The sequence below is a fragment of the Phacochoerus africanus genome, chromosome 8 (assembly GCF_016906955.1).
Source record: "Phacochoerus africanus isolate WHEZ1 chromosome 8, ROS_Pafr_v1, whole genome shotgun sequence".
NCBI classification, from domain to species: Eukaryota; Metazoa; Chordata; class Mammalia; order Artiodactyla; family Suidae; genus Phacochoerus; species Phacochoerus africanus.
The window spans coordinates 165,001,922-165,027,995 of NC_062551.1; the positions used below are offsets into that span (position 1 = coordinate 165,001,922).

General features: G+C 42.8%; 1 protein-coding gene across 1 annotated transcript in view; it reads right to left on the reverse strand.

Annotated features, from left to right (window-relative positions):
• Nucleotides 1-26,074, reverse strand: part of MAST2 (microtubule associated serine/threonine kinase 2) — a 212,537-nt gene that overhangs the window by 177,335 nt on the left and 9,128 nt on the right. Inside the window, 2 exon segments of the mRNA XM_047789211.1 lie at nucleotides 2,108-2,250; nucleotides 7,324-7,471. Coding sequence (XP_047645167.1) covers nucleotides 2,108-2,250; nucleotides 7,324-7,471 — 291 coding nt within the window.

Consider the following 26,074-nt stretch of genomic DNA (forward strand, 5'->3'; position numbering starts at 1 on the left):
ACACCACAGCTCATGGCAACAATGGATCCCCAACCCACTGAGCAAGGCCAGGGATCGAACCTGCATCCTCATGGATACTAAATGGATTTGATTCTGCTGTACCACAACAGGAACTCCAGGATAGCTATAATTTTTAAGAAGACAAAAACAAAACCAAAAACCCCAGAAAATAATAAGTACTGGCAAATATATAGGAAAAAAAATGGAACCCTCATACATTGCAGGTAAGGATGTCAAACGATGCATCCAATGTGGAAAATATCTTAATGGTTCCTTAAAAAATTAAAGACGGCATTCCCATTGTGGCTCAGTGCGTAAAAAATCCAACTAGTATCCATGAGGACGCAGGTCTGATCTCTGGCCTCACTCAGTGGGTTAAAGGATCCAGCGTTGCTGTGAGCGGTGGTGGAGGTCGCAGCCATGGCTCAGATCTGGTGTTGTGGCTGTGGTGAAGGCTGGCAGCTGCAGCTCAGATTCAACCCCTAGCCTGGGAACTTCCATAAGCCTCAGGTGTGGCCCTAAAAGGAAAAAAGAAAAAAGAAAAAAAAGAGAGAGAGAGAATTACCATATGACTCAGCAGTTCTACTCCTAGGTAGGTATATACCCCAAAGAACTGAAACCAGGAACTTAAACATTTGCATATGAATCACAGAGCAGTATTACTCCCAACAGCCAAAAGGTGGAAACAACCCAAAGGTCCTTCAACTGAAGAATGGATAAACAAAATATGGTGCATCCAACTGATGGGATCTTACTCAGCCATGAAAGGGAATAAAGTACGGACACACGCTACAATATGGACAAACCTCAAAAATATCATGCTAAATGAAAGCAGCCAGACACAAAAGATCACATAATTGTACGATTCCATCATAAGAAATATCCAAAATAGGTAATCCGTTTCAGAGACAAAATACAGACTGGGAGTTACCAGGGCTGGGATAAAGGCACAATGGAAAGTGACTGCTTAATGGATAAAGGTGATGCAATATCTTGGAACACGACTTTAACTCAAACTTCAATCCAGTTTGGTTTTTTTGTTTATTTGGCCACGGCTGCATCATGCAAACAGTTCCCAGGCCAGGGATCAAACCTGAGCCACAAGGGTGATGTGAGCCACATCAGTGACAATGCCAGATCCTTAACCTGCTGGGCCACAAGGGAACTCCTTCAATCCAGTTTTGAGCTTTGGCTTTTCAAAGGTTACTTTTCTCTCTGTTAAACATTATTTTGCTGGTTCTTCTTGAACCATTATTTCTGTTCATGAGGCTCTGAATCAACTTAACATTCGACATGGGAAAAATGCCACCAGCATGTGTGATAAGCATTTCTGCAGTGCCCTTATCCAAAAAATTGATAAAAATGACAATTAAGACAAGGACAAGGATAGAGGTGACATCATTTCAGACTAGTATTGACACATCAAACCTTTTGTGGACACTGCACATCAACAAGTATTAATCCAACCAAGCTTCTGTTAGTGTACCCTGCAAATTACTGGTGTGCCTTACCCTACGGATAAAGGGACGAGTGTGAGACCAGCAGTCAACAGGTACCCTAAGTAAAGAGGCAGGGCCACTGAGGGTAAAAGGGTACAGGATGCAATAACAGGCAGGAAATAACCTTTCCGTTAACCTTTGTTAGGTTCCATCTACCATACAAAGCCGAGACATCGAGAAGGCTCCCTCTTTATCCAATATATACTGAAGTGCCTACTTTGTGCAAAACGTGTTCCCTAGCCTCATGTATCAAATATTTATACACAGAGCTATACACAGAAACAATACAACGTCACAAGATTAAGAATCACTTCTATAAGAAAGCTCTTTCTCAGGAAAGTTATTTATTAAAGTTACAATCATATTGAATCTTTTCCTTGACTCTCATTATGTCGCTGTACCAGCGACAGCGTGAGAGAGCAAGAGAAGACAGCCTATTAAATTTCATTCTTTGCTATACTTCGCTTTGAAAACTCCAACTATCCAAACCCTAAAAAGAAGAAGAATAGATTCGGCAATGACAAATGACAAGCAGGGGCTTGTTCACAGAGCAAGGGACCATCTCGACTAACACCCACCAAGCCGGCAGGAAGAGAAGGTGCACTTACCAAGCCCGCAGTAAGAGAAGGTGCAGACTGTCCGAGGGACTGATTCCTCATCCGAACCAGGTTTGATGCTTCTCCAGAAGGCTGCCAAGCCACCTGTCCCACACTGCTATGGATACTGCTGGACAAGGGGAGCAGCTGCTTGCCTTCAAACACAAGGTTTGGAAAATTAACAAATCATTAATTAGTGAATAAAAAAATACAATGACATCAAGTGGATTAAAATCACATTGATCCAAAAACAAAGTGAAGTCCTCCACACCCATTTTAGAATCTGTAGCCTCTAAAATGTCCAACTGTGTTGATGACGTGAGAACAGCAAGTGGAATACTGAACTGAACTACTTTTTTTGGACACGTCCATGGCATGTGAAGTTCCCTGGCCAGGGATCAAACCCATGCCACAGCAGCAACCCAACCTACTGCAGTTACGATGCCAGAGTTGCCACAAGGAAACTCCAGAACTGTTTTTTGGGGTTTTTTTTGTCTTTTGTCTTTTTAGGGCCGCACCTGAAGCATATGGAGATTCCCAGACTAGGGGTCTAATCAGAGCTGTGGCCACCAGCCTACACCACAGCTCATGGCAACACCGGATCCTTAACCCACTGAGCAAGGTCAGGGATCGAACCCACAACCTCATGGTTCCTAGTCGGATGCATTTCTGCTGCGCCACAACGGGAACTCCCAGAACTGTTTTAAATTCTCTGTAACACCCACCACCATGCCAGGCACCCAACCTAGCAGGCTAAGAGTTTTCCAGTCCCCTCCATCCTACTTAGTGCCTCACCAACTCAATGAAAAGAGTTCCTGTGTGGCTCAGCAGGTTAGGGAATCAGTGCTGTCACTGTAACAGCTCAGGTTGTTTGCTGTAGCGCTAGTTCAGGCCCTGACCTGGGAACTTCTGCATTCCGTGAGTGTAGAGCTCACAGTTTCTCCTCGACAGGGCTGGCCCTTCGCCTCCCAGAAGATAAACACTGAATCTACACTCTCTCGCCAGACTCCACGTATTCTATTCACATTGACTGACTGCCTTAATCCCATTGAAAGACCGCAAGAAAGACACTTAGAAAGACTGAGCATCTAGAACTGCAATGCCTTTCTAGCTGAGTCCCATTTCAACCCCTTCCTTCACACCATTCTCCACACTGTTGCTAGTGATCCAATCCAAACTGCTGTAGTCATGGCATTCCCTTCCTGAGAAACTTGACAGCTCCCCACTGTTTACAGAATTAAGCCACACTTTTAAAACACTAAAAAGATCCTCCATAAATCCTTCCTGGCCTCAGCTCTTTCCACTCTTTCGAAACTGATTCATTCATTCACCTTCAATCTTCTGCCCTGCACCTTCTTCTGGCTTTACCTGGATCACCAATTCACTTGAAAACCCTTCTTCTTCCTGGCAAAATCCTATTTGTCACGGAAATACCCATTTTTACAAAGAGGCCTGAGCAAAAGAAGGTTTGGGTTTTGTATTTGCTACAACACATCCTTTTACTGAAAACAAAATGTGATGCAATTTATTTGGGGGGCAATTTAGCAAACCTATTGCAATTTTAGCTTGAGTATGCTCAGCATTCCTCTTGTAGGAATGCACTGTTAAAGGGGAAAAAAGCAGCCCAGAATGTTCAACCTAGCAATGCTCGCCAAATAAACCTCGAAATAAGGTAAATGATCATCACGAGTTAAAGAAATTATATTTCCACATATTACACACTGAACCTATTAAAAATAATGGGACAGCTCAACATGTAGTCAAGAGAAAAATGTTCAACATTTCCTGTTGGAGTAAAAATAGCAGAAAGGAAGCATACAGCATATGATCCCAATTCTGATTTTTAAAATAAAGTTTAGATACATTCATATAATATTTTAAATGTATATATACATGGTTGGACAGAGACAAAAGAAAGTAAAGATTAGGAAGGAATTTTCACTTGGACGTATACATGTCTCTGCTCTCAATTTTTTTTTTCTTGCTTTTTAGGGTGGTACTTGCAGCATATGGAGGTTCCCACGCTAGGGGTCCAATCAGAGCTATAGCTGCTAGCCTAAGTCACAGCCACAGCAACATCAGATCCGAGCTGTGTCTACAGCTCACGGCAATGCTGGATCCTTAACCCACTGAGCAAGGCCAGGGATCGAACCCGCAACCTCAGGGTTCCTAGTCAGATTCATTTCCGCTGTGCCACAACGAGAACCCCTCAAATTTTTTATAAGTGGCATATTTTACATCTTTAATAAGAAACGTGTTTTATTTTGTTTTGTTTTTTGACCACATTCACAGCATACAGAAGTTCCTGGGCCAGGAATCAAAGCCATGACAGAGCAGTAACCCCAGCCACAGCAGTGACAACTCCAGGTCCTTAACCACTAAGCAACCAGGGCACTCCTAGGAACATGCAACTTGGAAAAAAAAAATCTAGTTATCTTTCAAGTCTTCTTTCAAACGCATGCTTTAATAAAAGTCTTTCTGTAAAACCCTCCAAAAAACTAATAATGGTTCTCTACTTAAAACTTCCATAAGCCCAGAGTAGAGCCTGCCCAGCTTCCTTCCTTCCTTCTGCAAATGCTGCCAAGCTCCCTAGACAATCTGCCTGCAGATGACTATAACCTAAAGGAAAGCTAGCTTGTTAATTTCACCTATGCACCTAGACAAAGGCTAGTATCACGTCTCTATCTCTGTAAAAATAAGGGCCTGCTGAGGAAAGAGGCTTCCACAAGAGCAGAAGAAACCCATTTGCACACACATTAGTCAGGACCTGAAACACATTAAGAACTGCCAAGAATTTGAGGAAAAACCAACAACATAAAACAGAAGGAATAATAGGAACAAATGGGGCAACTAGCCCTTTAGTAAACAAATAACTCAGAAAAAAAAGGGAACTTCTTAAAAATTCTAATTATTCTCACAATGATTCAAGAGGCTACTTTTAAGAACTAGGCCCAGTTAAAGATGGCTGACTAAGCACATCCTTGTAGCTTATATCTCCCAGGAAACGCCACTAAATGAGACTAGAGAAGCAAAGTAAACAAACAAGGGCTACATCCAGAAAGAGAAAGAGAGACAGAGACAGACATACGGGCACACCAAGAGAGAATGCACGAAATCTGGGGAAAATCTAAAGCTGACAGATGAATCATAACCAATGGAACCAGGGAAAGAAAGGCCCAGGGTATAATAAGCGTAGAGGAAGATACAGTTAAATGGAGTATCGGGCTGCCCTGCAAAATCTCAGATAAGTTCTGTACCCAATATTCAGATACCCATGAGGACATAAAGTTAAGACAGAAGGCTGAAATCAGAGTCACTAAAAATCTATAGACCGAAGGTCAAACACAAGCCCACTTCCACCTTGTGCCACCCAAGTAGCCAGACATTATCTCACAGGACAGGAGAGATTTAGCATCTCAGAGAAAAGCAATGGATTCTCGGAGCTCCCGTCGTGGCTCAGTGGTTGACGAATCCGACTAGCAACCATGAGGTTGCGGGTTCGATCCCTGGCCTCGCTCAGTGGGTTGAGAATCCAGCGTTGCTGTGAGCTGTGCTGTAGGTTGTAGGCTCAGCTCGGATCCTGTGTTGCTGTGGCTCTGGTGAAGACTGGCGGCCACAGCTCTGAATTGACCCCTAGCCTGGGAACCTCCATATGCCGAGGGGGGCAGCCCAAGAAAAGACAGAAAGACCAAAAAAAAAAAAAAAAAAGAAAGAAGAAGAGCAGAATGCTATGGAAAAAAACAATTAAACAAATAACAGCTCTAGAGTTCCCATTTGTAGCTCAGCAGTAACGAATCCGACTAGGATGCATGGGTTCAATTCCTGGCCTCATCCAGTGTTGCAGTAGTGTAGGTCACAGACACGGCTCGGATCTGACATTGCTGTGGCTGGGGTGTAGGCCAGCAGCTGTAGCTCCAATTGGACCCCTAGGCTGGGAACCTCCATATGCTATAGGTGTGGCCCTAAAAAGCAGAAAAGAAACAAACAAAAAATAGTTCTATGTGTTTAAACGCATAACTGACAAAATAAAAATTTCAATAGAAGATAAAGCCAAGGGAATAGCCCTGAAAAGGAACAAAAAGAAAAAGAAATGGAAAACTATTTACTATAAGCCAAGGAATTTAACAGTATTACGTTTGCTTCTCTAGCTCAAGTCAAATGGACTCCGTTTTCCAGACTCTACGGATTGTGTAAAACTATATCACATTTTAAAAGACAAAAAATAAAAATAAAAAATAAAATAAAGAGCAAAGGAGTTCCCGTCATGGCGCAGCAGAAACGAATCTGACTAGCAACCATGAGATTGCGGGTTCGGTCCCTGGCCTCATTCAGCGGGTTAAGGATCCGGCGTTGCCGTGAGCTGTAGTGTAGGTCGAAGACCCGGCTCGGATCTGGTGCTGCTGTGGCTGTGGTGTAGGCCGGCGGCTACAGCTCCGATCCGACCCCCTAACCTGGGAACCTCCATATGTGGTGGGTGCAGTCCTAGAAAAGACAAAAGACAAAAAAATAAAAATAAAAAATAAAAAAAACTATACCACATTTTAATTGCTTCCCTTTTTTTTTTGGTCTTTTTTTTTTTAGGGCCACACCCACGGCATATGAAGGGTTCCAGGCTAGGGGTCCAGTCAGAACTGTAGCCACCGGCCTACACCACAGCCACAGCAACACGGGATCCGAGCTGTGTCTGCGACCTACACCGCAGCTCACGGCAATTCGAGATCCTTAACCCACTGAGCGAGGCCAAAGATCAAACCTGCATCCTCATGAACACCAGTCAGCTTCGATTCCGCTGAGCCACATCGGGAACTCCCCTCATCGCTTCCTATTTAGACGTGGCTTCCTTGTGTTAACTTTTCCCCCTTGAATTTTTTAAGACTTTTCTGTGGAGGAGGTGGGGAGGCCCTATGGACTCGAACGAGTTTTGGAAATAGGAGAAAAAAGAAACTCAAAAGAAGCCAAGTTTGTAAAGTCTACAGAAGTGAGCAGAGGACAAAAAAATGTATTAAAAGGGAATAACCAGTGGTAACAGTCAACCGGGAAACATGGAGCAGGTTCGGAGGTGAGCTCCCCGAGAGGCCGAGGAAGCAGTCAAGGAGGAGAGCCTTCGCCACAGGTGTTGCACACAGGACCACCCCCCAGAAGCTGTCAAAACGCCAAGGCAGCTGACACACCCTTCAGTATCGACAACACAGCCCCACAGCTCTTCAAAAGCAAAATTAGGTAGCTACCTGACAAAGAACTGGCCAGGCTTCCTCTCCGTAACTTGCAGTCATCCTGACTAAGCTGTCGCTGAAGTCTCGCCTTGCCAGTGGATGAAACTATGTCGGGATTACTGAGCTTCCTGAAGAGCAGGGGGCTGAGTCCGGCTACCACATCCTGCAAAGAGAAAACAGCAAAAGCTAAGTCTTTCACGTCTCTTCTGAAAGTGTAAGGACTTTAATTAAACATCTCTGTAACACTCATTACAGTTAAAACGTGCCCGCATTGTATGTATTTCCTGTTTAACAGCTAAAGCTAGAAACCTACTTCTTAGGAAGAGCTCTGCGGGTAGGCAGGGAGTGCTGTGGGACACTCACCATAAAATGCCACAGCCAAAACAGCTGGTGAGATGTACAAGGTGACACAAGAGGGTATTCTGACAGGATGTGTTATTCATGATAAGTACGTATCTACAGATTTTTATTTATTTATTTATTGCTTTTTAGGGCCTCACTTGTGGCCTGTAGAAATTCCCAGGCTAGGGGTCAAATCAGAGCTACAGCTACCAGCCTACACCACAGCCACAGCACTACGGGATCTGAGCTGCGTCTGTCACCTACACCACAGCTCACAGCAACGTCAGATGCTTAACCCACTGAGCAAGGCCAGGGAGCAAACCCATGTCCTCGTGGATACTAGTCAGACTGTTTCCAAGCCACCACAGTGGGAACTCCCGACTGATGTTCATTTATTTGATTTTCTCCTTTTATTCACATTCTTCCTACATTCAGTAAAGAAAAGCATATTTTAGCTCCTCAAAAATCACAAATAATAGGCATACCTTTCCCTATTATACAAAGTTAGAAATACTTCTAACATTCAATTAAGGCTAAAATAAAACTAACAGCTTTCTTTATATGTCTATAATAGGAGCTAAATACACGTTTCCCAATGAAAAAGTATAATAGCACAATGGAGAAAATACAGATAATACGAAGCACTGACAGTGTCTCCCCTTTGTCTTTACTTTAGTCTAGCCCATCCCGACTCATCCCAAAGTCATTTCCTCCTCGGTAAGCATCATCAAGATGCAAACTTGGCTATTGCTTGTTTGTTTGTTTTGAGGGCTGAACCCCAGGCATACAGAAGTTCCCAGGCTAGGGGTCAAGTCTGAGCTGCAGCTGCCGGCCACGCCACAGCCACAGCCACGCCAGGCCCGAGCCACATCTACAGTCTACACCACTGCTCACCGCAAAGCTGGATACTTAACCCGCTGAGCGAAGCCAGGGATCAAACCCGTGTCATCACAGACACTGGTTCGGCTTGTTACAGGTGAGCCACAAAAGGAACTCCCAAGATGCGAACACTTTGATACAAACACCCAGATAATTAGAAGCATTAAATGAGAAAATACGTTGAAGAAAAATAAGGTAAATGAAGTCTATTTTGTGTATTTCAATGAAGGAAGCTACAACAAAGATGAGCAGCACATCAAAGAGACCTGGACAGTACAAAGAAAAAATGAGAAGCATAAGGAGAAATAACTAAAATGAAACCTGCTATCTGCCATTTGAAAAAAAGAGACCCAAGCAACTGGTATCACAGGAACACGAAAAGCCACAGAGGGGAGAATAAATGGAAAAATGCCAGAGTTCCCATCATGGCTCAGCAGTAATGAACCCAGCTAGTATCCATGAGGACATGGGTTTGATCCCTGGCCTCTCTCAGTGGCTTAAGGATCCAGCATTGCCATGAGCTGTGGTGTAGGTCACAGACGTGGCTCAGATCCTGTGTCGCTGTGGCTGTGGTGTAGGCTGGTAGCTATGGCTCTGATTTGACCCCTAGCCTGGGACCCTCCGTATGCAGTGGCTGTGGCCCTAAAAAGACAGCCCCCCCCTAAAAAAAAACAAAAACAAAAAAAACAGAAAGAAAGAAAAATGCCTACCTCCTTGAGAAATTATTTTTTACGAGACCCTCTAGGTTCATATACTATGACTGGTTCACACATAGCAGAGTACAATACTGATGGGTGGTGGCTTATCCAGAATGTAACTTACAAATGCCTGAGGATAAGGAGAGTAAATTTGATTAAAAAAATAAATAAATAACTGCAAAGGTAGTAAACGAATAAAAGGATAAAGGGGCACTGTGCCATGAAAGCAACCGACATGTCCAGGCAGTTGTTAAGGGAGCTCGGGGAGAAAGGGAACTAGAAGCCACAGTTAATGCAAAAAGAGGAGGCAGCCAGGGAACAGCTCATATTCAAGAATGAAATCGTACCTGCGCATCAAGGAGAACTAATGTCAAAACCAGGCACTAATGCTGGTAACCCACCAAATACGGGTGGCCATTCACAGAAGCGACACCCCAGCAAGAAGCTTTGGGTGAAGGGGAGTGAGGAGGTCTTGTAGGATATCAGGAATACTCTATAGGAGGGCAATCTGGAGGGAAACATCCCAAAACAGCTTACAAATGAGCTACATGACAGAGCCAGCATCTGGATGCCTGCCACCCTATACGGACAATTAACCTTAGCCATAAAAGGAGCAACAGCCAACAGACGACTAGATCAGCACCAATTAAAACAGAGCCAAATCCTTATCAATCTCCCTATTCCCTATCACAACATACCAAAGAAAAGAAGTCGGAAAAGGGAGGAAAGGGAAATGGATGCAGATCATGCCCCCTTCTCTCTGCTTTGTTGGGGTTTTGTTGTTGGTTTTTTTGGCCCCAACCACGGCATGCGGAAGTTCCTGGGCCAGGGATCAAACCAGCACCACAGCAGCAGCCTGAGCCCCTGCAGTGACAACACCAGATCCTTAACCCATTGAGCCACATAAGAACTCCAGATCATGCCCCTTCTTATTCCATGTCTCTCCTGTCAAAACTTTGTAAAGGGAAGGAAATACAAATTAAATTGGAAATGAAATTTAACTTTTAAGCGAGGACGTCTTTTTTACTTTTACTGAGGTATATTCTTCATTTCAGAAAAGTACATATAGCTAAGCATATAACTCAATGAGTTTTCCTGAGTTAAACATATCCATGTAACCAGCATCAAAATTTAAAAAAAAAAAACAAAAAAAGACATAACCGTGACGCAACTCCCAGAAAGCCCCTGTGCGCCCCTAGTCACTCCTCTCTCCTCCAGGGTAACGACTGTCCGGGATGCCAAAGGAATAGATTATATGTGGAGTCACTCTGCATGGACTGCTGTGTGTCTTGCTTCTTTTGCTCAGCTAGACTGGACTTTTTTTAGGGCCACACCTGGGGCATATGGAGGTTCCCAGGCTAGGGGTCAGACTGGAGCTGCAACTGCCAGCCTATACCACAGCCACAGCAATGCCAGATGCAAGCCACATCTGAGACCTATGCCTCAGCTTGCAGCAACACGGATTCTTTAACCCACTGAGCGAGGCCAGGGATCAAGCCTGCATCCTCATGGATACTAGCCAGGTTCTTAACCCACTGAGCCGCTTTTAATTTTATTTAGTTATTTATTTTGGCTGCACCCATGGCATGTGGAAGTTCCTAGGCAAGGGATCAAACCCGAGCCAGCAGTGACAATGCTGAATCCTTAACCACTCGGCCACCAGGGAACTCCTAGACTGGACTTTTTAAAACAACAGAACACTATTGAATTGACCAAAGAATTCACTGAAAGACAAAAGAATGAAGTAAATAAGACAAAATCACATAGAATCCAAGCAAGAAAGAAAAAGGGCATGGGAAGAGGAACTTCCTTTCCAACTTTCAAACTTTTTTTTTTTTTTTTGCCTTTTTAGGGCTGCCCTCGCAGCACATGGAAGTTCCCAGGCCAGGGGGTGCATCAGAGCTGCAGCCTACACCACAGCCACAGCAACAGGGATCCAAGCCACATCTGTGACCTACACCACAGCTCATAACAACGCCAGATCCTTAACCCACTGAGCGAGGCCAGGGATTGAACTCGCATCTTCTGGGACACTAGTCGGGTTCGTTCCCGCTTAGCCACGACAGGAACTCCAAAACTAACCTCACTTCTTACAGTTCTCTAGTTACCACTTATAGTCACCTACAAGGTCCAGCCAAACTGCATGTTCTCAGGTTCAGTGGGATACCACTGTACCCTGAGAATAAGCTCTTCTTCCCTTCTGCCTAAACTGGATCAAATTTCTGTCTGGTTTCTATCATTTCTAGAACCAAATGATTCTTCGGTAAAATAAGGAGTTAAGGAGGAGAAGGAGACCAGGCTGACTTCCAGATTTCCGGCTTGGGTGCTGTGCTCGTTAAGCCAGAGAATGTAGCAGAAACACGCTTACAAATAACACACTATTACGGCAGTATGAGCATAACTAAAAATTACAGTACTTTTCCAATAACTATTAGGGGAACTATAAACGTTTAACATGAAAGAAAGAAAAACAAAGGAGACACGAATAACTCTCTTCAACTCCATGAGGTTTTATCCCCCCTGCTACAGGAGAGTAAAGTCTTACTTCAAAAGCCAGAACTGGAACAACTGGATAAAACAAACAGAAGGAGGAGTTCCTGTCATGGCGCAGCAGAAACAAATCCAACCAGGAACCATGAGGTTCCGGGTTCAATCCCTGGCCTCGCTCCGTGGGTTAAGGATCTGGCGTTGCCATGAGCTGTGGTGTAGGTTGCAGACGCGGCTCGGATCTGGCATTGCTGTGGTGTAGGCCAGCAGCTGTGGCTTCGATTAGACCCCTAGACTGGGAACCTCCATTTGCCATGGGGGCAGCCCTCAAAAGACAGGGAAAAAAAAAAAAAAAAGATGAAAGAAAAACAAACAGAAGGAGAAGTAGGTTTGATTATAGGAAGACCTAACACTAAATAGGCCATCTTATGGCCAACAAACACATGAAAAAATGCTCAACATCGCTGATTATAAGAGAAATGCAAATCAAAACTACCATGAGATATCACCTCACACCAGTCAGAATGGCCATCATTAATAAATCCAAAAATAACAAGTGCTGGAGGGGCTGTGGAGAAAAGGGAACCCTCCTACACTGTTGGTGGGAATGTAAACTGGTACAGCCACTATGGAGAACAGTTTGGAGATACCTTAGAAATCTACACATAGAACTTCCATATGACCCCACAATCCCACTCTTGGGCATCTATCCGGACAAAACTCTACTTAAAAGAGACACGTGCACCCGCATGTTCATTGCAGCACTATTCACAATAGCCAGGACATGGAAACAACCCAAATGTCCATCGACAGATGATTGGATTCGGAAGATGTGGTATATGTACACAATGGAATACTACTCAGCCATAAAAAAAGAATGACATCATGCCATTTGCAGCAACATGGATGGAACTAGAGACTCTCATGCTGAGTGAAATGAGCCAGAAAGACAAAGACAAATACCATATGATATCACTTATAGCTGGAATCTAATATCCAGCACAAATGAACATCTCCTCAGAAAAGAAAATCATGGACTTGGAGAAGAGACGTGTGGCTGCCTGATGGGAGGGGGAGGGAGTGGGAGGGATCAGGAGCTTGGGCTTATCGGACACAACTTAGAATAGATTTACAAGGAGATCCTGCTGAATAGCATTGAGAACTTTGTCTAGATACTCATGTTGCAACAGAAGAAAGGGTGGGGGAAAAAAATGTAATTGTAATGTATACATGTAAGGATAACCTGACCCCCTTGCTGTACAGTGGGAAAATTTTAAAAATTATAAAAAAAAATAAAATAAAATAAATAGGCCATCTTAAAAGGAATGGACTGTGCCCATAGAAATAAGGTAAAAATCGGCCTCAAAATGTGGTCCCCAGACCAGAAGCAGCAGAACCACCTGTGAACTTGTTAGAAACGCACATTCTCAGGCCTCACCCTAGATCTCCTAAATCAGAAATTCTGGGCGAGGGGGCCAGCAATCTCTGTTTTAACAAGCCCTCTAAGTGACTGTGAAGCACACTAAAGTTTGAGAACCACCAGACTAAATAAAATACCTTTAATATAATGCCCTGACACAGAGGTGAGTGGATCAATTGTGAGGACTGTGTCACAAATTATTGAAATTGATTTAAAGTACTCAAGTTTGCAATTGGTTTACTTTCTTAATTAATGAAAGTAGGTTCTTGGTAAAAACTACAATAAAGTCAGTTCACGTACAACACTCTTGCTTTTTGCTTTTTAGGGCCGCATGTGCAACATATGGAAGTTCTCAGGCTGGGGGTCCAATCGGAGCTGTGGCCGGCCTATGCCACAGCCCCAGCAACATGGGATCCGAATTGAGTCTGTGACCTACACCACGACTCACCACAATGCCCAATCCTTAACCCACTAAGTGAAGCCAGGGATCGAACCTGCATCCTCCTGGATACTAGTTGGGTTTGTTACCGTTGAGCCACAATGGGAACTCCACAACATTCTTTCCTAAGTGAGATTTTTTTTTTTAAAGCAGAATTACAGCTTACATGACAGGAATTACACATAACCTGTATTTATCTATTGTAGCAACACTGTAATAATATCTAACATATGACATGTAAATTTCAACTATTAAAAAAAAGTTGAAAATTGACTACAAAATCTCTACATACGCCTTCCAATTCTAAGAGCTTATAGCTCTCTTCTAATTCAGCGCTGTGGCTTTTCCCTCTCTTGGTCAGAACCATTCATCTCCCTCCTCCACAAGGCCCAAGCAAATCGCGGGCTCACTCCAGCCCCAAGGTTAGTGCTGTGCTTATACTTATCATGCTGTTAAGGACAGGATTAGAAGTAAAGGACTCACGGCTGAAAACAGAAGTCTACACTCTAAAAACCTGTCCATCAAGCTAAAAACCAGGCCTCTCAAGAAAAGCTGTCTTATCCTATATGACTGGTAATCCAATAGATGAAAAAAATTCCATAACCTATGGAAGGCTTTTCCTGACCTACCCTGCCAAGAGTCAAACTCGGGTGCCACACTAATCAAAGTGCATTCTCTCAAGCCCTATCAAAAAGCTTTTGCTTGGAGTTCCCCTGTGGCACAGCTTGGGTAGCTGCTGTGGTACAGGTTCGATCCCTAGCCAGGGAACTTCCACATGCCACAGGGGCAGCAAGAAAATTAAAAAAAAAAAAAATTTGAACCTTGACCATGCCTTAAATATATTAAAGACAACATATACAAAAATTAACTCCAAATAGATCATGAGTCTAACTACAAAACCTAAAAGTATAAAATTTCATGGAGTTCCCTGGTGGCCTAGCAGTTAAGGATCCAGGACTGTCACTGCTATGGCTCAGGTCACTGCTGTGGCACAGGTCTGAGCCCTTCTGCATGCCACGGGCACAGCCAAAAAAAGTATAAAACTTCAGGAGTTCCCGTCACGGCACAGCAGAAACGAATCCAACTGGGAACCATGAGGTTGAGGGTTCAATCCCTGGTCTCGCTCAATGGATTAAGGATCCGGCATTGCCGTGAGCTGTGGTGTATGTCACAAACTTGGCTCGGATCTGGTGTTGCTGTGGCTGTGGCACAGGCTGGCAACCTCAGCACCGATTAGACCCCTAGCCCGGGAACCTCCATATGCCACGGGTGTGGCCCTAAAAAGACAAAAGACAAAAAAAAAGTATAAAACTTCAGATGAAAATACAAGAGCAAATTTTTATAATTTTAGTTAGATAAGAGACAAAGCACAAGTTTTAAAAAAGCAAATTTCTAAATTAGACTTCATCAAACTTAAAAACAACTACTCTATAAAAGATACTATTGGAGTTCCCGTCGTGGCTCAGGGGTTAACAAACCCAACTAGTATCCATGAGGATGAGGGTTCAATCCCTGGCCTTGCTCAGTGGGTTAAGGATCTGTAAACTGCAGTGTAGGTCATAGACATAGCTTGGATCCCGAGTTGCCGAGCTGTGGTGTAGGCCGGCAGCTACAGCTCCCATTCAACTCCTAGCCTGGGAACCTCCATATGCCATGAGAGTGGCCTTAAAAAAAAAAAAAATACTGTTAAAAAATGAAAACAAATCACACAAGAGGAAAAATACTTGCATATCACATCTGTGAAAGGACTGCATTCAATATACATAAAGATCTTTCCCAATTCAATAAGAAAACACAGAAGCCAATAAAAACACATGAACCAAAAAACCCCTGAACAAACATTTCAGCAAAGAGGAGGCAAACAGCGCAAATGAGCATGGCCATCCTCGACCTCACTTACCGTCAGGGCAACAAACACCACAATCAAGTGCAAGGCAACACCAGCAGAATGGTAAGGTACACAGCTCAAGCTAACATTCCACCTCAGAAACATTGAAAAACGAGCAGAAACTGTCAGAATCACCTTTGTCAGACTCTGGAAAACAGTCAAAGGTTTACAGCAAAAAAGAGAATGCTGAATCTTGGAGTTCTTGCCGTGGCACAATGAATTAAGAATCAGACTGGAGTAGCTCAGGTCACTGAGGAGGTGTAGGTTTGAGGCCCAGCCCAGCCCAGCGCAGTGGGTTAAAGGATCCACAGCTGGGATTCAATTCCTGGCCTGGGAACTTCCACGTGCCACAGGCGCAGCATTAAAAAAAGGGAGAAAGACTGAGAGCTTAAGGGAGTTCCCTGGTGGCACAGCAGGTTAATGATCCAGCATTGTCACTGTTCTGGCTTGGGTCACTACTGTGGTACGGGTTCAATCCCTAGCCCAGGAACTCTTGCATGCTACGGTCATGGCCAAAAAAAATAAGTCACCAGGAAAGAAAGCTTTGTGGCATTTTACCTGCCCTTGCCCTACTCACTCCTTGATGTGGAGGCAGACTTGAAGACATCCGCTGGTGTCCAGTGTGGGACCCTGGTCCCTGTTACAGAAGCAGTAGAATAAACCTTATTTGCAAATTACTGTCTATGTCTGTTCTAACTTGTCTAGGGGCTACTAAAGGACTGCCGTAAGGCACTCCTTTCTATCTCACCGAACTCAGGAGCGATTGGAGATGGAAAAGCAGTAAGCACTGCGTAAACGTGCTGTAAGGCGATCCAAACACCCACAGCCACTGAGGCAAAAGATTACCAGTGAGACACTCAACAGACTGCCTGAGGTCTGGGAGGCAAGGGAGAGGTTTCTTGGAAGATTAGGGCAGTCAAAACACCTGTGTATAGACGTAATTGAGAAAGGCTACAACAAAAACGTATGCTGGGGAAGACCTGAAAGGATTTTAAGCTTTAAACTTTCAGCCACTGATCCCTAGACTCAGTACAAGTCTCGTTAAGGGTGGAAGGAGGGCACAAAGTCTACCTGCAAAGACTGGGAGATGTGTCTGTGTGTCTGTTTGTTTGTTTAGCTCCTGGTAATCTAGGAAATCTTCACCAAAACATAAGCTAAGGAACAGAGGCTTCAGTACCACACACAGTAAGAAGTAGTTTCCCCCTAAAAGGCTGGGAAAACTCACTAGGTAAATGGACAACTACAGCCTTCAATAATCAAAAAACAGCAAACCCTGGGGAAAAAGGAAAAGCTATGTTCTAGAATTACCAATATTCAAACATCTACTTTTCACAAACAAATAAAATTCAAAAAATCACAAGACACAGAAATAAGAAAGTACAGCCCACTCAAAGAATCCAAACATGTTAATAGAGGAAGGCCAACACTGGACTTAGCAGTAAACTTAAATCCATTGTCTTAAGTATGCTCATATCAGTAAAGGAAAACATGGACCAAGAATTAAAGAAAGTCAAGAAACGCATGAACAAAATAAGATTATCAACAAAAGGACAGAAATTATAAGGAGGAACCAAACAGAAATTCTGGAGATAAAAAGACCAACACGTAAATTTAAAAACTCAGTAGGGGGTTCAATAGCAGATTTGAGCAGGCAAAGACAGAATCAGCAATCTTGAAGACAAGACAATTAAAACCATACAGTCTAGGAGTTCCCACTGTGGTGCAGTGTGTTAAGAATCCAACTGCAGTGGTTCGGGTCTCCACAGAGGCCTGGGTTCAATCCCTGGCCCAGTACAGTGGGTTAAAGGGCCCAGCATTGCTGTGGTGTAGGTCACAGCTGAAGCTCAGATTTAATCCCTGGCCCAACTGCTACAGGTGCAACCATTTAAAAAAAAACTATACAGGAGTTCCCATCGTGGCACAGTGGTTAATGAATCCGACTAGGAACCATGAGGTTGCGGGTTGGGTCCCTGGCCTTGTTCAGTGGGTTAAGGATCCGGCGTTGCCGTGAGCTGTGGTGTAGGTTGCATGCACGGCTCGGATCCCGTGTTGCTGTGGCTCTGGTGTAGGCCAGTGGCTACAGCTCCGATTTGACCCCTAGCCTGGGAACCTCCATATGCCTCGGGAGCGGCCCAAGAAATAGCAAAAAAGACAAAAAAAAAGCAACCTATACAGCCTGAGGAGCAGAAAAAAAGAATAAAGAAAAGTGAAAAGTCTAAGGGACCAGGGTAACATCTTCAAAAGAAACAATATACACATTATCCCAGAAGGAAAAGAGAAGGAGAAAGGAAGGATATCTGACTACTGGCTGAAGACTTCCTGCTGTGGCACAACGAGATTGGTGGTGTTTCTGAAGTGCTGGGATACAGGTTTGATCCCTGACCCAGCATAGTGGGTTAAAGGATCCAGCACTGCCAAAACTGTGAGGCACAGGTCGCAGCTGTGGCTCAGATCTGATCTGATCCCTGGCCCAGGGAATTTCATATGCTGCAAAGCAGCCAAAAAAGAAAAAAGAAAAAAAAAATCAAAAGCATTAAAAAAAAATTCAAACTTCTTTAAAAAAAAAAAAAAGAATGGCTGAAAACATCCCAAATTTGATGAAAGACATGAAACTACATGTTCAAGAAGCTCAATGAACTTTAAGTAGGTTAAACTCAAAGCCATACACATCTAGACATATCATAACCAAACTGTCAAAGCCAACAACAAAGAGAAAATACTCGAAACAGTAAAAGATAATACTCATCATATACAGGGATCCCGAATCAGACGAGCACCACATTTGCATTAGCAATATGGAGTCCGGAATATATAGACACAAGTATATTCACACATAAATACATATTCACTCTTTTTCCAATTCTTTTCCATTATAGGGTATTACAAGATATTGAATACAGTCTCCTAAGCTAGACAATATGACCTTGAATCACTTTGCTATGTACCAGAAACTAACACAACACTGTAAACCAACTATACGTCAATTTTTAAAAAAACTAGAGAGAGAGAGTTCCCATTATGGCACAGCAGAAACAAATCTGACTAATAACACGAGGATACAGTTTCGATCCCTGGGCTTGATCCCTGGCCTCACTCAGTGGTGTAGGTCACAGACAAGGCTCGGATCTTACGATGCTGTGCCTATGAGTGTAGGCCAGCATCTGCAGCTCCAACTGACCCCTAGCCTGGGAACCTCCATACGCCAATTTGAAATAAATAAATAAATATCAACATGGTGATTAGCAGTAAATATGTAGTCATTTAAAGAATTATAAATACATGTAAATTAAAAGAGAAAGAATATATATATATATATATTTTTTTTTTTTGGTCTTTTGTTGTTGTTGTTGTTGCTATTTCTTGGGCCGCTCCCGCGGCATATGGAGGGTTCCCAGGGTAGGGGTCGAATCGGAGCTGTAGCCACCTGCTAAAAGAGAAAGAATATAGCATACAAAGCTATATAATCTGACAGTGTAGATACAGGTCAACCACAAAATGAGGAGGAAGGTGAAAATGGCATATACAAAAAATATTTTTTAACAGTTTTCGTTAATCACTGGTGGTAATACAGTTAACATATGATGAAGCAAACTAGTAATTCTTGGATATTCTCATTTTATCATCCCCTGAGTCTTTAGGAACATGACTCCTGCTATGAAAGAGAGGAGACACTAAAGTAACATATGGGAGATTAAGTTTTTAAAAATTCTGTAGTCCTTTGTAAATATCACTGTCAACTGCCAAGGTAGTTGTATTTGTTTGTTTGTTTGTTTTGTGTTTTTAGGGCCGCACCCGAGGCACATGGAGGTTCCCAGGCTAGGGGTCTAATTGGAGCTGTAGCTACCGGCCTACATCACAGCCACAGTAAATCGAGATCCGAGCCACGTCTGCAACCTACACCACAGCTCACCGCAACGCCAGGTCCTTAACCCACTAAGCAAGGCCAGGGATCAAACCACGACCTCATGGTTCCTAGTCGGATTCATTAACCACTGAGCCACAACGGCAACTCCAAAACCAGGAATTCTCAAAGAAACAGGCAATTCCAGGTCTAAGGTGGAAAATGAGCCTGGAATAGGGTGACAAGAGAGATAGCAAGAAAACTGTCAGAACTATTAGGATCAGATCAAAAAGACTAAGGAACTGGGAATTCCCATTGTGGCTCAGCAGAAACAAATGCAACTGGTATCCATGAGGATGCTGGTTCAATCCCTGTCCTCACTCAGTGGGTAAAGGATGCAGCATTGCCATGAGCTGTGGTGTAGGTCGCAGACATGGCTCAGATCCCGAGCTGCTGTGGCCGTGGTGCAGGCCGGCAGCTGCAGCTCAGATTCAACCCCTGGCCTGGGAAATTCTATAAGTCATTGGTGTGGCCCTTAAAAAAAAGCAAAATTAAAAATTTAAAAAAAAACTAAGGAACCAATTTAAAGAAGCTTTTCCCAGAAAACAAGAGGACAATTTGAGCTTCAATAAGCACTTAAAAAAAAAAAGCACCAAACACCAAAATGGGTTGATAGCCATCAAACACCTTTATTAAATGCATGACTTCACACTGATAACTCAGAGCTCCTGTCATGGCTCAGTGGTAATGAACCTAATATTCAGGAAGACACGGGTTCAATCCCTCGCCTCGTTCAGTGGGTTAAGGATCCAGGGTTGCCATGAGCTATAATGTAGGTCAAAGACACGGCTCAGATCCCGAGTTGCTGTGGCTGTGGTGTAGGCTGACAGCTACAACTACAATTCAACCCCTCGTCTAGGAACTTCTATATGCCACAGGTGTGGCCCCAAAAAAGAGACAGGAAAAAAAAAAAACTAAAAAACTCTGAGTTCCCCTTGTGGACAGTCAAATGAATCTGACTAGTATCCATGAGGATGTAGGTTCAATCCCTGGCCTCGTTCGGTAGGTTGGGGATCCAGCATTGCAGTGGGCTGTGGTATGGGTCATAGAATCAGCTTGGATCCCCGAATGCTGTGGCTGTGGTGTAGGCTGGTGGTTGTAGCTGCAATTCAACCCCTAGACCGGGAACTTCCATGTGCCACAGGTGCGGTCCTAAAAAAAAGCAAATAATAAATAAATAAAATAACTGATCACCATCTGACGATGACAGGGAATCAATTTATTACCTTAAAAACTAGGTAAATAAAAGGGCTTTCTTACACTAAACTATACCACTGGAAACCAAATTGTTGATGAGGAGAAGCATCGCCTTAAAATGTTATGCCACCTAATAAATGAAAACAAAATGAAAGAATTACATCACTGCTTCGCAATCCCAATCAGTGAGTCTCAGCACGGAGCATCCACAACAGCTACTATCAAAGAGCAAAAGCAGACATGTGCCTCCTGTTGAAAGAATGCATTACCACCATTAATCTTGCCAAAGGAACTGAACCTGAAGCTGATTAAGCCTCTGTATCCAGCTATGATTTGCAAGAAATACAAAGGACATAAAACACTTTGAAATGCACCATGACTATGCAATCCAGACTGTGGAAAACTCTATACGTCAAATGCCCCAAGGTTTTTCAACATGTAAATTTTATTTTTTTAATGTTCTTTAATTAAAGTATAGTTGATTTACAATGCTGTGCCAATTTCTGCTATACAGCAAAGTGACTCAGTTATACATACATATATATATAAAATTTGGGTTTGTTTTTTTTTTGGCTTTTTAGGGCCACACCCGCGGCATATAGAGGTTCCCAGGCTAGGGGTCCACTCAGAGCTGTAGCTGCTGGCCTACACCGCAGCTACAGCAATGTGGGATCCAAGCCACATCTGTGACCTACACCACAGCTCCCGGCAACACCAGATCCTTAACTCACTGAGCAAGGCCAGGGATCAAACCCAGCGTCCTCATGGATGCCAGTCAGATTCGTTTCCGCTGAGCCACGATGGGAACGCCTCTATTCTTTTTTATAATCCTTTCCATCATGGTCTATCCCAGAAGACTGGACACAGTTAGTTCCTTGTGCTACACAGAAGGACCCCGCTGTTTATCCTCAACTCATAAATGTTAACGAAAAGCAAGAGATGGGAGGAAAGCCTACATATTAAAAGAGACAAACGAATCTAGGTTTTTCTTTTTCCTTTTTATGGCCGCACCTGCTAGGGGCCTTTCTCAGGCTAGGGATCGAATCAGAGCTGCAGCTGCTGGCCTACGCCATACCACAGCAATGCAGCATCTGAGCCACAGCTTGCGGCAGCACCGGATTCTTAACCCACTGAGCGAGGCCGGAGATGGAACCTGCATCCTTACCCAAATCTTATGCTGGGTTCTCAACCCCCTGAGCTGCAACGGGAACTCCACACATCTAGTTTTTAAAAATGGGCAAGATACCAAGCGACAAACTCTTAATAAAGACTGTAGATGTGTTAACCGTTAAATAAATCAATAAATTACTTACAAAGGACATTAAAAGCGGGCAAGATTTTTAATGAGACCCTACTGCAGAGCATGGGAAAACCTACTCAATAGTTTGTAATAACCCATATGGGAAAAAAGAAAGAATGGATATATTTACACATATGATTAATTCACTTTGCTGTACATCTGAAAATAATACATTATACACCAACTATATTCCAATGAAATTAAATTTTTTAAAATGAGCAAGACTGAACTGTAATGTCTTCGATACAAATTTATAGAGAAATATAAGGAAATGATTACTTAAGTAAGGAGAGCGATTACTTCTGGAGGGAGGGAGGGGACTGGAACTGGAACGGGGCCCAGGGAGAGGAGTTTTGAGAACGGCCGGCAAAATTCTTTTTCTTTCACCTGGGTAACGGTTATGAGGGTGTTTCATCTTATAATAATTCGTTGAACTATACGCTTGTTTTTATTGCCTTTCTACTTATCATATTTTACAATAAACAAGTTAAATAGGAAAAAAGGAGTAAAGAAAGAAAAACTGCAAAACTAGGGGTCTGCTACAAAAGTAGGGGAATATTTTGCTACACATAAAAATACCACAGTGACAAAGAATAAAAACATAGAACAGGAGTTCCCGTCGTGGCGCAGTGGTTAACGAATCCAACTAGGAACCATGAGGTTGCGGGTTCGGTCCCTGCCCTTGCTCAGTGGGTTGGGGGTCCGGCGTTGCCAGTGAGCTGTGGTGTAGGTCGCAGACACGGCTCGGATCCCTCGTTGCTGTGGGTCTGGCGTAGGCTGGCGGCTACAGCTCCGATTCAACCCCTAGCCTGGGAACCTCCATATGCCGCAGGAGTGGCCCAAGAAATGGCAAAAAGACAAAAAAAAAAAAAAAAACATAGAACAAACATTTAGGGAGGTCCAACTGAAAGTAGTCATTTAAAATCTTGATTTAACGGAGTTCCCGTTGTGGCGCAGTGGTTAACAAATCCGACTAGGAACCATGAGGTTGCGGGTTCAGGTCCCTGCCCTTGCTCAGTGGGTTAACGATCCGGCGTTGCCGTGAGCTGTGGTGTAGGTTGCAGACGTGGCTTGGATCCCGCGTTGCTGTGGCTCTGGCGTAGGCCGGTGGCTGCAGCTCCGATTCGACCCCTAGCCTGGGAACCTCCATATGCCGCGGGTGCGGCCCAAGAAATAGCAGCAACAACAACAAAGACAAAAAAAAATTAAAATAAATAAATAAATAAATAAAATAAAATCTTGATTTAACTACAAAAACAACACTGTAAAATAGACATTCTTATCTTCCTTCAAATTCAAACCTACTAAACTACTAAGAGAATTCAAACCTAGACCAAAGTATGCTTCTCCTCTGTAGTCTACTTAAATGACATTGATAAAGAACTCACATCAGTAAGAAAAGTAAAAATAGTCTATAATAAAAACATGAAAGCACATAAGTAAGGAAATCACAGAAAAAATTTTCAAAAAACCCCAATAAATCTACAAAGATTAACTTCACTAATAATCAAGGAAATGTATTTAAAGCATTGAGATGCCATCTAAACACAGCAAATTAACAAAAAGTAATAACCTGATAACACCAAGGGTTGGCAAGGACAGAGGGAAACATCCCGGGTCAAAGTACATATTGATACAATCACTGTAGAAAGTAATCTGGTAATAACATCCAGCAAGAGAAACTCTTGCATGTGTACACAAGGATATTTATACCTCTAATATGGAAAACGGAAGTAACCCAATTGTTTATATATTATACAAATTATTTATTCAAAAGAACGCTACAGGAGTTTCTGTCGTAGTTCAGCGGCAACGAGCCCAACTAGGATCCATGAGGATGCGAGTTTGATCCCTGGCCACTCAGTGGGTTAAGGATCCGGCGTTGCCATGAGCTGTGGTGTAGGTCACAGACACGACTCGGATCCCTCATTGCTGTGGCTCTAGCGTAGGCCGGTGGCTACAGCTCTGATTAGACCCCTAGCCTGGGAACCTCCATATGTCACAGGAGCAGCCCTAGAAAAGGCAAAAAGACGAGAAAAAAAAAAAAGGGGGTTTGCTGACTCATGACATAATTCTCATAATTCTCAAAAACAGTGTTGAGTAAAATAAGGTAAGAGAGCAAAAGGATATACATAATAACACACAATTTATATAAAATTTAAAAACAAATATTCCGGAGTTCCCATCATGGCTCAGAGGTTAGCAAACCCAGCTAAGCATCCATGAGGCCTTGGGTTTGATCCCTGGCCTCACTCAGTGGGTTAAGGATCTGGCGTTGCTGTGAGCTGTGCTGTAGGTCACAGACACGGCGACTTGGACCCTGAGTTGCCGTGGCTCTGGTGTAGGTCAGCGATTACAGCTGTGATTGGACCCCTAGCTTGGGAACCTCCATACGCCTTGGGTGTGGCCCTAAAAAGACAAAAAACAAAAAAAAACACAAATATTCCTACATCTTGCTTATGGATAAATATCTTTAGTAATGAATTTTTTTTCCACTAACGCAATAGTTTAATATACACCATCTTCAGAACAGTGATTTCCTCCTGGGGAAGAGAGAAGTTTTGCACAAAATCATAAAGCCAATGAAAGTACAGAAATATGAAATTAATCTTAATTCCCAATCTATAAACCCCAGTTTATCTCTCTAAAATAATTTGATAGTTAAAATGAAAGCATCTTCAACTTTTTTTTTTTTTGGCTGTGCTGGCAGCATACAAAAATTCCAAGGCCAACTCCGAACCATGCCACAGCAGCAACCCAAGCTTCAGCAGTGACAATGCCAGATCCTTACCCTGCTGAGCCAGCAGGGAACTCCAAAGCATCTTCAATGTTTTAAGAGCATAGGCTCTAGAGCCAAGGCTCTTTTGGGCTCTATCACTTACCACCTGGAGGACCTTGAAAAAGGACAACAGGATGCTTACATGCAAAAGCATGAAATTACTCTCATGTCACATTAGATACTAAAATTAGCTCAAAAAGGATAAAACACCTAAATATAAAGGCTAAAACCATTAAATGGGTAAAAAAAAAAAAATGAGTAAATGTTCATGGATTTAGCAATGGTTTCTTAGGTAAGAGAAATCACAAGCAACAAACCAAAAATATAGGTAAATTGTATTTCATCAAAAATTTTTAAATGTGTTCATCAAAGAAAGTGAAAGACAATCCACTGAATGGGAAAAAATATATGCAAATCATTCTGACAAGAATCCAGCATTCAGAATAAATACAGAACTGTTACAATTCAACAATAAACAACCCAATTTAAAAATTGGCAAAGGATTCTCTCCTAGGGATTCTCTCCCTGCCCCTTGATGGGAAAATCAGAACCTGTAGAATCTTATTTGCAATTGAAAGGAAAAAAAAGGGAAAGGGTTGGAATAGACATTTCTAGGAAGAAGATATGCAAATGGTCAACAACCAGATAAAAAGATGCTCAACATCATTAATCTACAGGGAAATGCAAATAAAAAACACAAAGAGATGTCATTTACATCCAGTAGAATGACCACATTTTTTTAAATTGGCAAATAACAAGTGTTAGCCAGGTAAGGGACAGCTGGAAGCCTGTAAATTGCCGGTGGGAATGTCAAAATGGTACACTCATTGTGGAAAACAGTTTGTCAATTCCTCAGTAAGTTCAACAGAGTATTATCATATGACCCAGCAATTCCACTCCTGTATACAGAAACAAAAAACTGAAAAACAAAACATGTTCATAGCAGCACTATCACAATCTCCAAAAGGTAGAAAGAACCCAAATGTCCATCAGTTGAATAAACAAAATGCTGTATATCCATATAATGGAATACTACTCAACCATGAAAAGGAATGATATATGATGATACACGCTACACTGTGAACAGATCTCAAAAACATGTACGAAAGAAGCCAGACATAAAAGGCCGCATATCTTACGATTTCATTTATATGAAATGTCCACAGTCCATAGAGACAGAAAATAGGTTAGCGGTTGCCAGGGACCAGGGGAAGGAGGAAATGGGGAGTGACTTCTGGAGTGATGAAAATGTTGTGGAATTAGGTGGTGGGGAAGGTTGTACATCCGAATGCACTGAATGTCACTAACTGTAAATTTTATGTTAAATGTATTTTACCATAATTTAAGAAGTCGAAGCATATATAGAGGTAGGCTTTCTAGGGCCATACTTCCTTCCAGAAGCCTACTAAAGTGAGAACAAGGAGTTCTCTTGTGGC